The 13041-nt window shown below is 25.4% G+C and overlaps 2 protein-coding genes across 3 annotated transcripts in view; one reads left to right on the forward strand and one right to left on the reverse strand.

Moving 5' to 3' along the window:
• LOC129971673 (28S ribosomal protein S30, mitochondrial-like) overlaps window positions 1-705 on the reverse strand; it is a 10728-nt gene extending 10023 nt beyond the window's left edge. The window contains exon 1 of the mRNA XM_056085649.1: window positions 1-705. This exon is cut by the window's left edge and continues 16 nt beyond it. Within this exon, the coding sequence (XP_055941624.1) occupies window positions 1-569 (569 nt within the window). The 5' untranslated portion in view covers window positions 570-705.
• Window positions 706-948: 243 nt separating this feature from the next.
• LOC129971202 (cleavage stimulation factor subunit 3-like) overlaps window positions 949-13041 on the forward strand; it is a 64083-nt gene continuing 51990 nt past the window's right edge. For both annotated transcript variants that reach the window (XM_056084773.1, XM_056084774.1), the window contains exons 1-3: window positions 949-1117; window positions 4748-4858; window positions 5004-5099. In XM_056084773.1, coding sequence (XP_055940748.1) covers window positions 1103-1117; window positions 4748-4858; window positions 5004-5099 — 222 coding nt within the window. In that variant the 5' untranslated portion in view covers window positions 949-1102. The remainder of the gene's footprint in view (window positions 1118-4747; window positions 4859-5003; window positions 5100-13041) is intronic.

Consider the following 13041-nt stretch of genomic DNA (forward strand, 5'->3'; position numbering starts at 1 on the left):
TGGTCATTTCTTGATGCTAGTCTTTTGTAGCATTGTGTAATAAGTTGATTAAGCAACCGAGATCCAGCATTTTTTTCAATTAAATAATCTGACAACTGCTTTGGTCTCTGACTTTGCCAAGGATTGTGATAATAATTTAACAATACTTCATTAAAAGTATCTTTTATATCAGATAGTTCATCCTCGACATTTATATCATTTATTTTATCAGGTAAACCTTCAATTGAATGAGTTCGAGTAATGAATTGATGGAAAAAGATGCCAGTGTATGAAGAAGGAACACAAGTTAAAAAATATTTTTTTAGATGCAATCTCTGTTGCACAGCTAATTCATATAATTTTTCTTCTACGGTGGGCATAGTTTTGATAGAATCGTACCACATTTGTCGCTGGTGTTTGCGCTGTCCCTCTTCTGACATATCAACAATAGGTGGATATTCGCAGGTTTGACGGGTAATTTCGGCTAACTGATGCTGTAATCGAATATTTATATAATTTATCGAAAAGTTCAATTGCTTATAAAACATTGTTGTCCGCAAAGGATTACGGAATATAAAGTGGGAAACCATTTTCAAGATTCCAACAAAGTTTACAATAATTTTGCAAAGTATTTATTTAATGAAAAATATTTTCGGAACACAACAGTTAAATTTTATATACATAAATATTTACTTTCTTGAACTTGCGGCGAGAAGGATAAAGTTGAGATGTTTGAATTTTAACAATTATTGCTTGGATTCTGCTGTTATGTTTCACATGAAATTATATAATTGAAAAATGTAAATTCTTAACTTTTTTATGTTTGAGTTGATACTAAACGCCATTATTTAAGTAAAAAAATCAAGAATGAAAGTGCGAAAACTTTTTTAAAAGTAAATTCAAGCTGCTTTGAACTATATTAACTGTAACTGTTTTGAATTGGATTTGTTCTGCGCATGCGCACTGAAATCTACGTCGTTTACGCTTGTGATGTTCTTGACTCTTTATTCAGTGTTCGAATTTATTTATCTTTTTAATCTATTGTAAATTTTTTAAACTTTGTTTTTCTTAGGTTTGGGGGTTGGGGGTTAATACAATATAAAGGACTTTTCTGCTGTACAAGATGTCTATATTTGAGGTATACTTTTTTTTTCAATATTACTTGATAGAAATTTGTCTGACCTTATATTGTTTGTTCTTTTAATTCTTACTGGAGATTTCGTAACAAGCTACATATGTTCATTATATTTGATGCTTCGAAAAAAAAATGCCTCCTTTTTATTGTGATATATATGTGTAAATCATTAAAATACTGAGTAAGAGAAGTATTAAGCCATTGTAGAACATCTTTGAGAAAAATAATTTTTGCAGCCGTTGCTGTCTCGAAGTGCATGGCAGCGTGCATTTTGAAATGAATTCAGTCTACTGATTTCAAGCATTTCTGTAAACATTGTGAGTTTTTGGAATACATATTTACACAAACCAAAGTTTAATATTTATATCAATAAACTGATTTTTTTAAAAAAAAACCTTTTTTTTTTATAGAAAACTACTATGTTTTAATAAATTGAAAAACTTATTTAATTTTAAATTTAATAAATTGTCTTGCGTTTTGTGTGAGTTTGAAAAAAAATTACTTATTTCTGATAAAATCCGGGAATTTAGAATTTATTTGATTGCATGAGAAAATGAGTTAGTACTTTGATTTAATAAAATTAAAATAAAAGTAATTACATGTCCTTTTGAATAAGAAATTTGTGTGAAATAAGTAGGTTTCACAGAAATGAAAATCTATCTTCAAACTTTCAAGTTTATTCTTTTTATTAACATCCAATTACTTATTTTGGATTTCAAATGAAGAACATTCTTTTTCATCCATTCTTTTCGTTATAATATATTCTCTAATATTTTGTTGGAAGTTATTTCAGATTTTATTATTTTTTTTTTATTTCAGATCTTGCTCAACTTCTTAAGATTTTCAAAGAACAGTTATAAATGTATCAATTTTCTGTGGAGATTTTATCCATTTAAAATAATTTTTGTTTAAATTTTATTATTGTATGTATTAAAATGTATTTCTCTTTGAAAGATTTCTGAAATTACTAACATTTTACATTTTGAGTGCATTGATTAAAACTAAAATTTGATGTAAAATAATATAAGTATATTAATTCTTTTAGAAAAATAATCTTTGATGAAATATATTTTGCCAAAATTTCATTTGTTTTCTGAATTATTTTTCTATTAAATATTAAACAAAGTTAAACAAGAATATTGTTGGAAAATTTTTTTTTTATAATTATATTTTATCCATGTTTTGCAAAAAATTGTTTTATTGATATTTCTTTATTATATATTCTCTTTGGAAATTTAAGGTTTATACCAGTATCACAGCTAGGATTTCTTTCTCTTTGCTTTTCCATTGTATTTTGGCAAAATATCTCTATTATTTGGTGATAGTATCTTTGGACTCACTATAATAAGAAAGTACCACTTAATCAAAATTCTGAAAAAATTATAAAAAAACAAAAAATTGCATCTTCATCAAAATGAATTTTTATCCAATTTTTTTATTTAAATAATTTAAAACAAAAATTGATGGATATATTTTATTATTTTGTTGTAATATAGAAGTGCTTCTTAGAAATTTTTTGCTGTTTTTAAAATAATTTTGGAAATTAAGTAATGTTTAATAATCAGTAAATCAATTTAAAGCATCACTAAGCATAATGCTTAGTATTATAAATTGCAAGATTGAAAACACATGACCAGTAATATAAATGTTTAAAATCTAGCAGGAAATTCTTAATTTAAAATTTAATAAGCAGTTATTCAATAGCAATACATTAATAGATTTTTTTTTCTTTAGAGTTTCAAACAGCAAAGGAGACCTAGAATAGGCTAGTTCAATTTGTATTCTATGATTATGGTCTTTTTGTGTCTGGGGAGTTATGATAAACTTTACCTATTATAGAAAATGCTGAAATCAAGCACGAAGATAATTTTTAAAGTACCATGTTTGCACTTAATAAAATTCCATACAAAATAGTAATTTCTTATCAGAACAATTGTTTGAAACATTTTTAAATTTGAGCGTACATTATACTATAATACTAATATAGATGTGTGTATGTGTAGAATTGATATGATTTTTTACTTTGAATCGAATAAAAAAAAATACTAAGGTGCAGAATCCTAGTTTAGTGTGTCCATTATTTCACTTTCAGCACTAAGTCGCCAGTCAAGATGACTAACCATATAAACAATACTGTGAAGCAGTTACAGTTATCTACCATTTTTATTAAAATAATGAAATTTATTGATCAAGATTGCTTTATCTAAGAATACTTCTATTTTAACCTTTATTGTGGAATTTCCTTTAAATTTTTAAATAACGAATTTTTGCACACCAGCTTACCTTGTCTGTACTTTGGACAGTAAAATTCGAACCCATGGCAGGCAATGAGCAGAATGTTTTAACTTAGCAAAAACATAGGATTTTTTTTAGAGAGGATTTAGAGAATAATTTAAAACAGCACAAGGGAAAATGAAAGCATCCATTCTTAATAACTTTGCCACTAGAAACTGATGCTTTTCTTAAGAAGAAATTTGAAAGGATAAATACACTTACTCGTTTAAACTAATTCGTCATTTACGCTGGGAACAATCTCCATGAAAAAAACATCACTTTTCAATGATGCAAATGTTGTTCTGTGCCATATATATATTTCTAAATGTAGACATTGTATTCATAAATATAATATCCCTCATAATTGTAATCGTAACATTTCTGATTATCCTTGTTATCGGACATCAGATTATTGAGTACTCCTAGACTAATCGAATAATTACATGAAATCCATGAAAAGAACAAATTGCAAAGAATTCTCTTAGAATGGTAAGATAATATTCAGATGAAAAGATGTAAAATAAAGACAAATGATTCAAAAAGCTTGAGCAGATATTTTTAATTTGTCCTGACAAAATTTTTATTCCAACAATTTTAATTAAACCAACATAATTTGGTAAGAATTGCAAAATAATAAATGTTTTCTGTTCATAGTTCATTTTAAAAATAACACTGAATGTTTATTATTTGTAATAATACTTATTATTTTAAAATGTAATTTAATTAAATTTTTTAATGAATGTTGAATATGTCAATTGTTTTTAGTTTTCGTTTCGTACAAAACTACTGTAGTAGATGTACAACTCAACAAGTGAAGAAAATTGTAAATAAATTAGTATTAGGATTACTAGGAAAATTATTCAGCTTTCTGTTTTGTGTTACCATATTGGTGACAAACTCATGGGGTCAGTAAACAAGGATTAAACCAAAATTATAAAGATGTATAAACCACAATTCTTTAATCACATTTTTGTAATTAATGTTCATGTCATTTTTTTAATAAGTTACCAATGAAAAATTTATTTAATGCATATTTTTACTTAAAATTTATATATATATATATATTAATTTATAATTTTATTGAAATTCATTTTTTAAATTATAATTTAAAATTAATATTATTCATAAAAGAAAGCTTTGAAAAGTGCTATTTAGGAAATAAAATAGCCCACAATAGTACTAATACCCATTATGAATTATGTAAAGCCATTTTTTGTACAAATATAGAAACTGTTAAATGTGTGATGCTTTGTTATATAATATAAGAAATAAAATATATACATTTTTAAATTATGATATGTAAAAATTTATGCATAATTCAGTTAATGGACTTTTCATTCTCTGATTTTTTTCTTAAAGGATTCATCTCACTTGGGATTCATTAATGATCGTATAAAGAAGGCTGAAAAGAGACTTGAACAGAATCCATATGATGTCGAAGCATGGAGTATCATTGTTAGGGATGCACAAGTAAGTTACACTGTTATCTCTTGGAAATATTTCTTTTTATTTAGTAATATTGTTAGATTTTCTTATTTAGTTGAGCTTTGATTAGTCTTAGGCTCTATTGAATTTAATTAAAATGAGCAGTAATTAGATGAAAATTTATTTTTAGAATAAAAAAATCGAGGAAGCAAGGCCTTATTATGAAAAAGTGGTTACTCAGTTTCCAAGTGCAGGAAGATATTGGAAGTTATACATCGAACACGAGGTTTTTGATCTTATTTATTTCATGCTAATATATATGCGTAAGATACCTTTGAATTTTTTTCATAGTTTCCTACTTGTAATTGTTTACTTATATTCATCCCATTTGATAAACAACGGCATACTATTTGAAAATATTTGAAGAAAAATTCCTTAATAGGTGTTGCCAATTTCCTTTGGTATGATGAAAATAAAAATTTTATTTCACTAGCAGAGGGTTTAAAATGATGATGTCTCATTTTTTGAGTCATGTCTCTTTTTTTACCTGTGTAAATGTGTGAAAGTGAGCTTTTGAAAGTTTTTCTTATTTACACTTATGTTTCACACCTACCATACCTGAGAATACGATGCATATCACATTTGATAAAATATTACAAGGCTATTAAATTTACCTAATCAACAAAATCATTAGGCTATGATTTAAAAATGCTTGATGTCATTGATAATAGATATAATTAAAAAATATAAAAATCAGTTCTTAATAGGAAGGCGGTATTTGGTGATGTTTTTTCCATATTTTTTTCTAGAATTTTTTTTATATGTATCTGAGGCTTTTTTTAATTTCAATACAGTAAACTTTATTTTTTCCCCTTCATATTGAAAACTAGTATGTAAATTTAACATGTGTGATAAATTATATATTACAGAGGTGATTGTAATAATTGGCTTTGGGTTTTTTTTTTTTCTTTTTTAATTTTAATTTTTCAAGAACCTAAAATTTCTGAATTAGTTGTATTCATTCTCTTTGTCAAATTTAGTTTGAGAGCAAATGCATTATCCAGGATAAAATGTATGAATAGTATGCTAGTCAGATTATAAAATATTCTTAAATATTGATAACTTAAATGCTATATAAACTATGAAATATTATTTATTCTTATTGATCAAAAACTTTCATCCCTTTTAAAACTCTTCTGAAAGAGTTTTTATGTGTATTAATTGACAGGAAAGCTGAAATAAATTTATATTCCATAACAATTCTCCATTTTTAATTATTAATAACAAGGATATATTAATTTCAGGTCTGATATTTGAAAGGAAGATTAGGAATCATTGTCTGTAACAAAATATTCTATTAATCATACGGAACTTTTAATAACATATTTAAATATAGTTAGTCCATCTTCTTGAAAGATCGAAGCTATGTTTTCAAAAAACAGCCCCATTAAAATTACATACAAATAGATTCTTACATAACTAAAATTAAATTATGTTTGTAAATGACATGCGGTTGGGAATAAAGTTCACCAATAACATGCTGTTAATATGCAAATCCTCTTAATTATTTAAAATTTGGTTTTGCTTTCACTTATCATAATCTGTATTCTTGAATCCCCTTTAAAATTAATGGTGAATTTATAATAAAAAAATAATTTATTGTGAAATTCTAATCTAAATTCTATTTTAGATTAAAAGGCGTAGCATTTTTAAAAATATAAATCATTGAATGAATTTGGCAAGCTTATTAAACACAATTGTCAATTTGGTGTGATGATGCATCGTAAACTCTGGTTTTATCTTCACATATAAATAACTTCTTGATGGAACATGTTTCCATTAAATATTTCCCATTAAAAAAAATTAGAAAACTATCAATTTTAAAGTCTGCTATATTAAATTGAAACATACATTATTAGAGAAGCAATAATTTAAAATTACCTTTACAAATTCTATTTATAGTATTCTCATTTCATTATAATTTTCTTGAAATTTCCTGTTTTATTTTTACTAAAGATTTAACTGCTTGAATTTCAAAAATTAAAATTTTTATGATATGTTTTTTGTATTAGGCAAAAAAATCTGTTCTTTTTTTTAAAAAATGAATCATTGAAGGAATCTGGTGGGCTAATTATACACAGTTGCCAATTAAAATGAAAATTACTGTTATGTTTATTGCTTACCCTTCCAATAAGTAAATTTTGATTGGGAAAAAGGAAATTTAAATGCCTTTTTGCTAAATTAGAACATGTGGCTTACCAACAGAATGAAATATTTCTGTTTGTTTTTTAATCATATTTTAAAAAATTATTTTTGAACTATTAATAATATAAAACATAACTAAGGACAGTATTTAACTGTTACGTAAATTTTTTGGACTTAAAAGTTTTTTTTTTTTTTTTTCTTCTGTATTTACATTCATAGTTAATAAAAAAATATCTTTTCTATTTTTTTTATAAATAATATGAAATTGATTGCTACACTAATTGTTTTGTGTGTATTGGGCTATTTAAAAATAATTTTTTTTTTATGATTTGAAATCACTTTTACAAAATATATTATAATACATACATCTTAAGGAAAAACCAGTTATGTCTTTCTTCCTATTCTATTAATAATGCCTCCATATTCCAATAATGTTTCAAAACCTTTACAACGAAATTTTTTTTTCTACTAATAAAAATATTTGATTACCATTCAAACAAACTATTTTATGATTTTCATTTTGTAGTAAAATAGCAACAATTTTTTAATCAAATTCTTTTTGCTTATTTTAATTTTTCAAAAATATTCATTTTATATGGAGACATTACTTTAGTGTGAATTTGTGTGTGTGTGGAAGTGTGCTTGTTTCTATTTCCCTAACATGTTTCTATAGCATACTATTGCTTTTTAGAGATTTTATGTATAGTTTGAGAAAACGGCAACACCTTTTGTTTGATCTGTATTTGTTTTTGTATAATAAAAACTATTCAATATAATTTCTCTTATTTTCACATACAAAATGGTGAAAGGCTAAAAGTGCCTTAAATATTGACTTCAAAAAAGAGTATGAAATATTGTTTTTATGTATATATGTATTATTTATTTTTATATTATGGAATTGTGGAAGTGAATAGTAAAAGTTCTTCCACTTTCTATGTTTGTTTTCTCTATATGTTTTTTACATCATTGTACACTTTCATCATTTTAAATATTTGCAATGATAAAACCATGAATACCAAAAAAAGGTGGTATCTTTATATTTTCAGATTTATAATTCTGCAAACTTCCGCTATTTTGTACAATATTTTATATATACCATTAAGAACGAAAAACTACTACTAAAAACTTTGTTGTTCTTATCATTTTTTTGAAATCGGGTGCATTTTAAAAAAAAATTTATAGATAAGAGAATTAACATTTTGTGTATTGATAATATCTTATTTAGCCTGCAGGTAAAGTACCTTTTAACTATCTGGTTTTTAAATGGTAATGCATTAAATGGTTTTCATTACAGTACCTTCTATACTAATATGTTTGACAATTATATTATTGAGTACAGATTCTCCTTATAAAACATTTGTCGTGTTTTCAGAATAAAACTTAATTAAAACCCCATTAATATGGTATTATTTATTTTAGGAAATTTGAACATACACATTAGAATTAATTGAAAGTTAATGAATGTTTTTATTTTTAAACCGCTTTAATTAAAACATTATATTTCTACCATTTCACACACATGCACAATTTTAAATTTGGGATAATTAGCATGGATATTTTAAGAATTGAAAACAAATAAAATTCTTTTAGTATGTTTAATCTTAAAATTTTTCATTCTGCTTGTATTTTTTTTTTGTCCTTCATTTCTTCTTTTTTTTTAATACTTAAGGAACTATTTATTGCTCTTTGTTTCACAGTTTTTTTTATTTATTCTTTACTAGTCATCTTTGGTGACCAGCTGCTTTTCCACAGATTTTGGTTATATTTAATTTCATTTAAATCATGTAGATATAACTTCCTGTTCATTATTCTGCCAAATTGTCAATTATTAAAGTTGTTATTTTAATTCATTATTCATTGTGTACATGAACCTTTCTAATGGAAACCAGGCCCATTCTATAATAATGCTATCAAAAACATAGATAATGTCCAGTTCATCTAACTTATGATTTTCATGGTCCGGTTATAACTCCGTTTTTTTTAGTCATTTTTGTTAACTACAGAGACATTTACCCTATGTGCCCTGACCGCCCAATATCACCCATTCGATAGGGTCCTGGCTCAGGTGCTTTGGCGGTGTCTAAGGGGTGAAAAATATTTATCGATGAGCACTCATTGAAACTCATTTAACCGCCCCAAAGCTCCTGAGTAGGCCCTTGTTGAATGGAGCGATTTCGGTTGGTCAGGGCTCATAGGGTTAAACAAAATCCTGTTTCTTTAGCTTTTAACAATGGAAGGAAGTCATAGGATTAAATATTTGAGGGAACAATGAAAATGGTATGAATTTCTGGATAATAATGTAACTAATATCGGGAATTTGGCAAAAAAAAGTCCAAAATTTAGAAAAAACAGCATTAACATTAAATTAGTATTATTTAGAAGATGATTTTTTGGACTTTAAATGATGTATAATTCATTTTTTGCTGTAATATTTCCAAATGGTAGATGGATGGTTATGGTTCTGAAAACATCAGAATGTTTTTTTTTTTTTTTTTTTTTTTTTTGAAATTTTAAATAAAAACTAAGTTTTAACTTGTACATTTTTTATCCTCCGAATGTGCCGTTTGATAGTTCTGGATCAATCGATCTGGCTCATTGAGCACCAACTCATACATACACACATACATTAATCTTTATTATTAATAAAAATTTTAATAATTCTATTAATTTATAAAATGTCGAAATTAGAGTATGATTTAATTCTAAAAAAACGTCTCTAAATTTTCTTTTCTTTTTATTCCTTTATGCAGTTATACTAAATAATTTGCCACTTCTAGATATTTTAACTGGAACAAAAACTGTTTTAAGCTGCTAAAAAATATTCAGACATTTATCAAAGAATAACTCAGCACTTTTAGATTGAATTTTTCTTCTTTTTAAAAAAAGTAAATAAATTTTTTTTTTTCTTTCAGAAAAACAAAAAAAGATGTATTTTTTAATTGAACTCCCCCTACCCCATTTTTTTAATCAAATATTTATTTAGAGTAATTATTGTCATTTGGTACAAATTATTGCTTCTGTATGTACTGAATGAATAAACACAAATTCTTCAATTTTGTGGGATAAAATAAATATATATTTAAATTCTCCAACCAAATACAGATCTAGATTGGTTCATTAAATGAATGAATGAATGAATTAATTTATAAGGAAATTCAATTGTGTAATTAATGTATGCTAAAAATCAACTGAGTAGAGAAACTTAATCAGTAAAATTATTATTAACTAATTTGTACAGCATAGCTTAATATTGGAATACAGTGTGGACAATTATAAAGTTCTTATGGAACTCCATAATTATTGTTTTTCTTATTTTTTTGAGAATATTAAAGGATTTTTTTTGGGGGGGGGAGGGGTTTAAAAGTGGTATTAGAGTCTGACAGCTCAATTTGGTATTTAGTGAAGTGGTATAGTATAGTAATGATTCTTACATTTTTGCCTCTCTCTGTCTTGTTGAATAGCTTGTTGCGTGAATAGGGTATAAAAATACTGTCAAATCAATTGTGGAATTCTTTTTTAATTTATTGTACTTTTGTTGTTTATTATTCTAGCAGTACACATTTCAAAATAATTGTCATTGATAAAATTAACTTCAAATTATTTAATGATATTCTCTTAGTTTGACTCATATTTAAACAAAACACAGAAATGGTTTCGACCACCCAGTCTTTAAATTGTTGAATATATTAATTGATTACTGAGATCCTGTTTATACATATGTGCTCAGTATAATGTATAATAAAATTTATAAATTTAATATCTATGTATCATTTCCTTTCTCTGGCAGTAAACATTTGAAAAATAATTGAATAAATAAGCGGAGAGTTTTACAAAAAATATTCAGATTGCGTGTAAGAAAAGTCTTTATTATATATGTATAATCTTAGTTATTAGAGGTGGCTTTAGCTGGGGAGACAATTGCTCTTCTGGTGGTAACCGTTTGCCATCCCATCAGCGAGCAAATGAGAGTTTAATTGACAAAAGTCTTTACTGCTATTGAATGGTTGTGGAGAACTGGGTGTTTACAAACATGATAATTTAAAAACTATTTTAATATATAATAAATAATCAAAATATTCAAGTAACTGTTTAAGTTGAGAGAATAGCTACATTTGGCAAAATAGCTGACTGGGATGGCACATTAATAAGATATCACATTTTGCTAATTCTTTTTGGTCAGTCATTTTAAGAGATCAGTGCGGTGGACATAGATGACATTGAGTCCTCAGAGTTTCAAATATCTGTTTCGGATGGCTTCATTCAGCTTATAATTTGCACTACTTTTGGGAAAATAACAGACATTGTGACAGGAGAATAAAAGGGAGAATGCATTTTTACTTACTGTTCTTTATCTTTCAACTAAGATCATCAGAATTTCAGAAGTTTTTTTCTTATTTTCTTTCACTATTTTGTTTACTTGTCATCAATAGGGCAATAAGGTTATTTTCAGTTATTTTGAATTAATTGAATAGTTCTAAAAATAATCTTCATTTTATGCATCCAATTGTTATTTCCATGGCAGTGAATTTGAGAGTTTTTTTTTTAATTCATTGTGTTTATTTCATTATGATAATTCTCCATTAAAGTCTGGTTAATAGTTAAAATAAATTTAATAAAATATAGGCAACTATTGTTAACACTCTTTTGCAGTATGTTTGCTAATATCCTAAGAATTGCTTTGCTGTCCCCAAATTATGTGAATTCTTCAAAAAAAAATTGCTGGAATATCTGTAAATGTAAATTAGATTTACATTTTATTACAATTTAGGTAATAGTAAAATATCAAATTTTACAGTCTAATTTATTAAGCTGCAATTATTTCTCTAATAGTATATTGCAGTCTGCAATTGGCAATAAAAAATTAATATATGTGATATACCTTTTTAGCAAAACTAATATAGCTTTTCCAAGTATGCACTAAACATATTAAATAAATTAGTATCTAAATTTTTTAGATTCTGTTTCTGTATTATAACTGCAATCAGGAAATGCAGGTTTTTAATTTTACTTTCAATTATCTTTTATGACAGAAATTGTGTAATTGCATGCATTTCTACATTTTGAAAAGTCTGGATACAGTTGTTTTAATAAATAAAAGATGATTAAAATAATAATTATTAATATATATATATATATATATATATATATATATATATATATATATATATATATATATATATATATATATATATATATATATATATATATATATATATATATATATATATATATATATATATATAGGGCACATTTAGAAAAAAAAGTGCAAGCAGTTGAGAGGGGAAAACTCAAATTTCGGGGAATATTAGTTTATAATATCTCTGAGAGGAGAAATTAACGACAAGAACTTGTGCCTTAAAATGAAAATAGGGGAATTGAAATTCAAGATTTAACTGTTTTTGAATAAAATGCATCTAAGTATACACATGTCAAACAATTTTCTTTAAATCTAAGTGTACACATATAGGTTACATGGGGAATCTAATGCTTAAGCAGTTCATTTTTCACATATCCATTTTTCATACCTTACTAAGCATTGCATAAAAGAATAAGTTTGTATATATATTTGGTGAATAATTTCTACAGCCTTCTTAAGGTAATTGACTATATTAAAAAATCGGATTTTTGAACAAAATGTGAATTTTAAAAATTGTAATACTTTTAATGCTTGAACAATTTTTATTATAAAACCATTTGAATTTTATTTTTAAGTCCATTCTTTTGGGGAAATTACACTAATTTTTATATTTGCAGTTATATGCGATTTAATGCAATTTTACATCTTTAAAGGCTATTTCCTAATCTTTAGTAGAATTTTCTTGCGAAAAACTTATAAAATGAAATGCATGTGTTTCGTTCAGATTTGGTTTACTAATTTCGCAATATGTTCTGGAATTCCTGAACTAGAGAATAAGTAATCTGTTCATTTAGAAACATCCCATAGTTATTGTAAAGCAAAAAAAAAAAAAAAGATATCAGAATAGTTGTGATTTTTTTTTCATGCATCAAAACTTATTTGTTTC

The sequence above is a fragment of the Argiope bruennichi genome, chromosome 6 (assembly GCF_947563725.1).
Source record: "Argiope bruennichi chromosome 6, qqArgBrue1.1, whole genome shotgun sequence".
Classification (NCBI taxonomy): domain Eukaryota; kingdom Metazoa; phylum Arthropoda; class Arachnida; order Araneae; family Araneidae; genus Argiope; species Argiope bruennichi.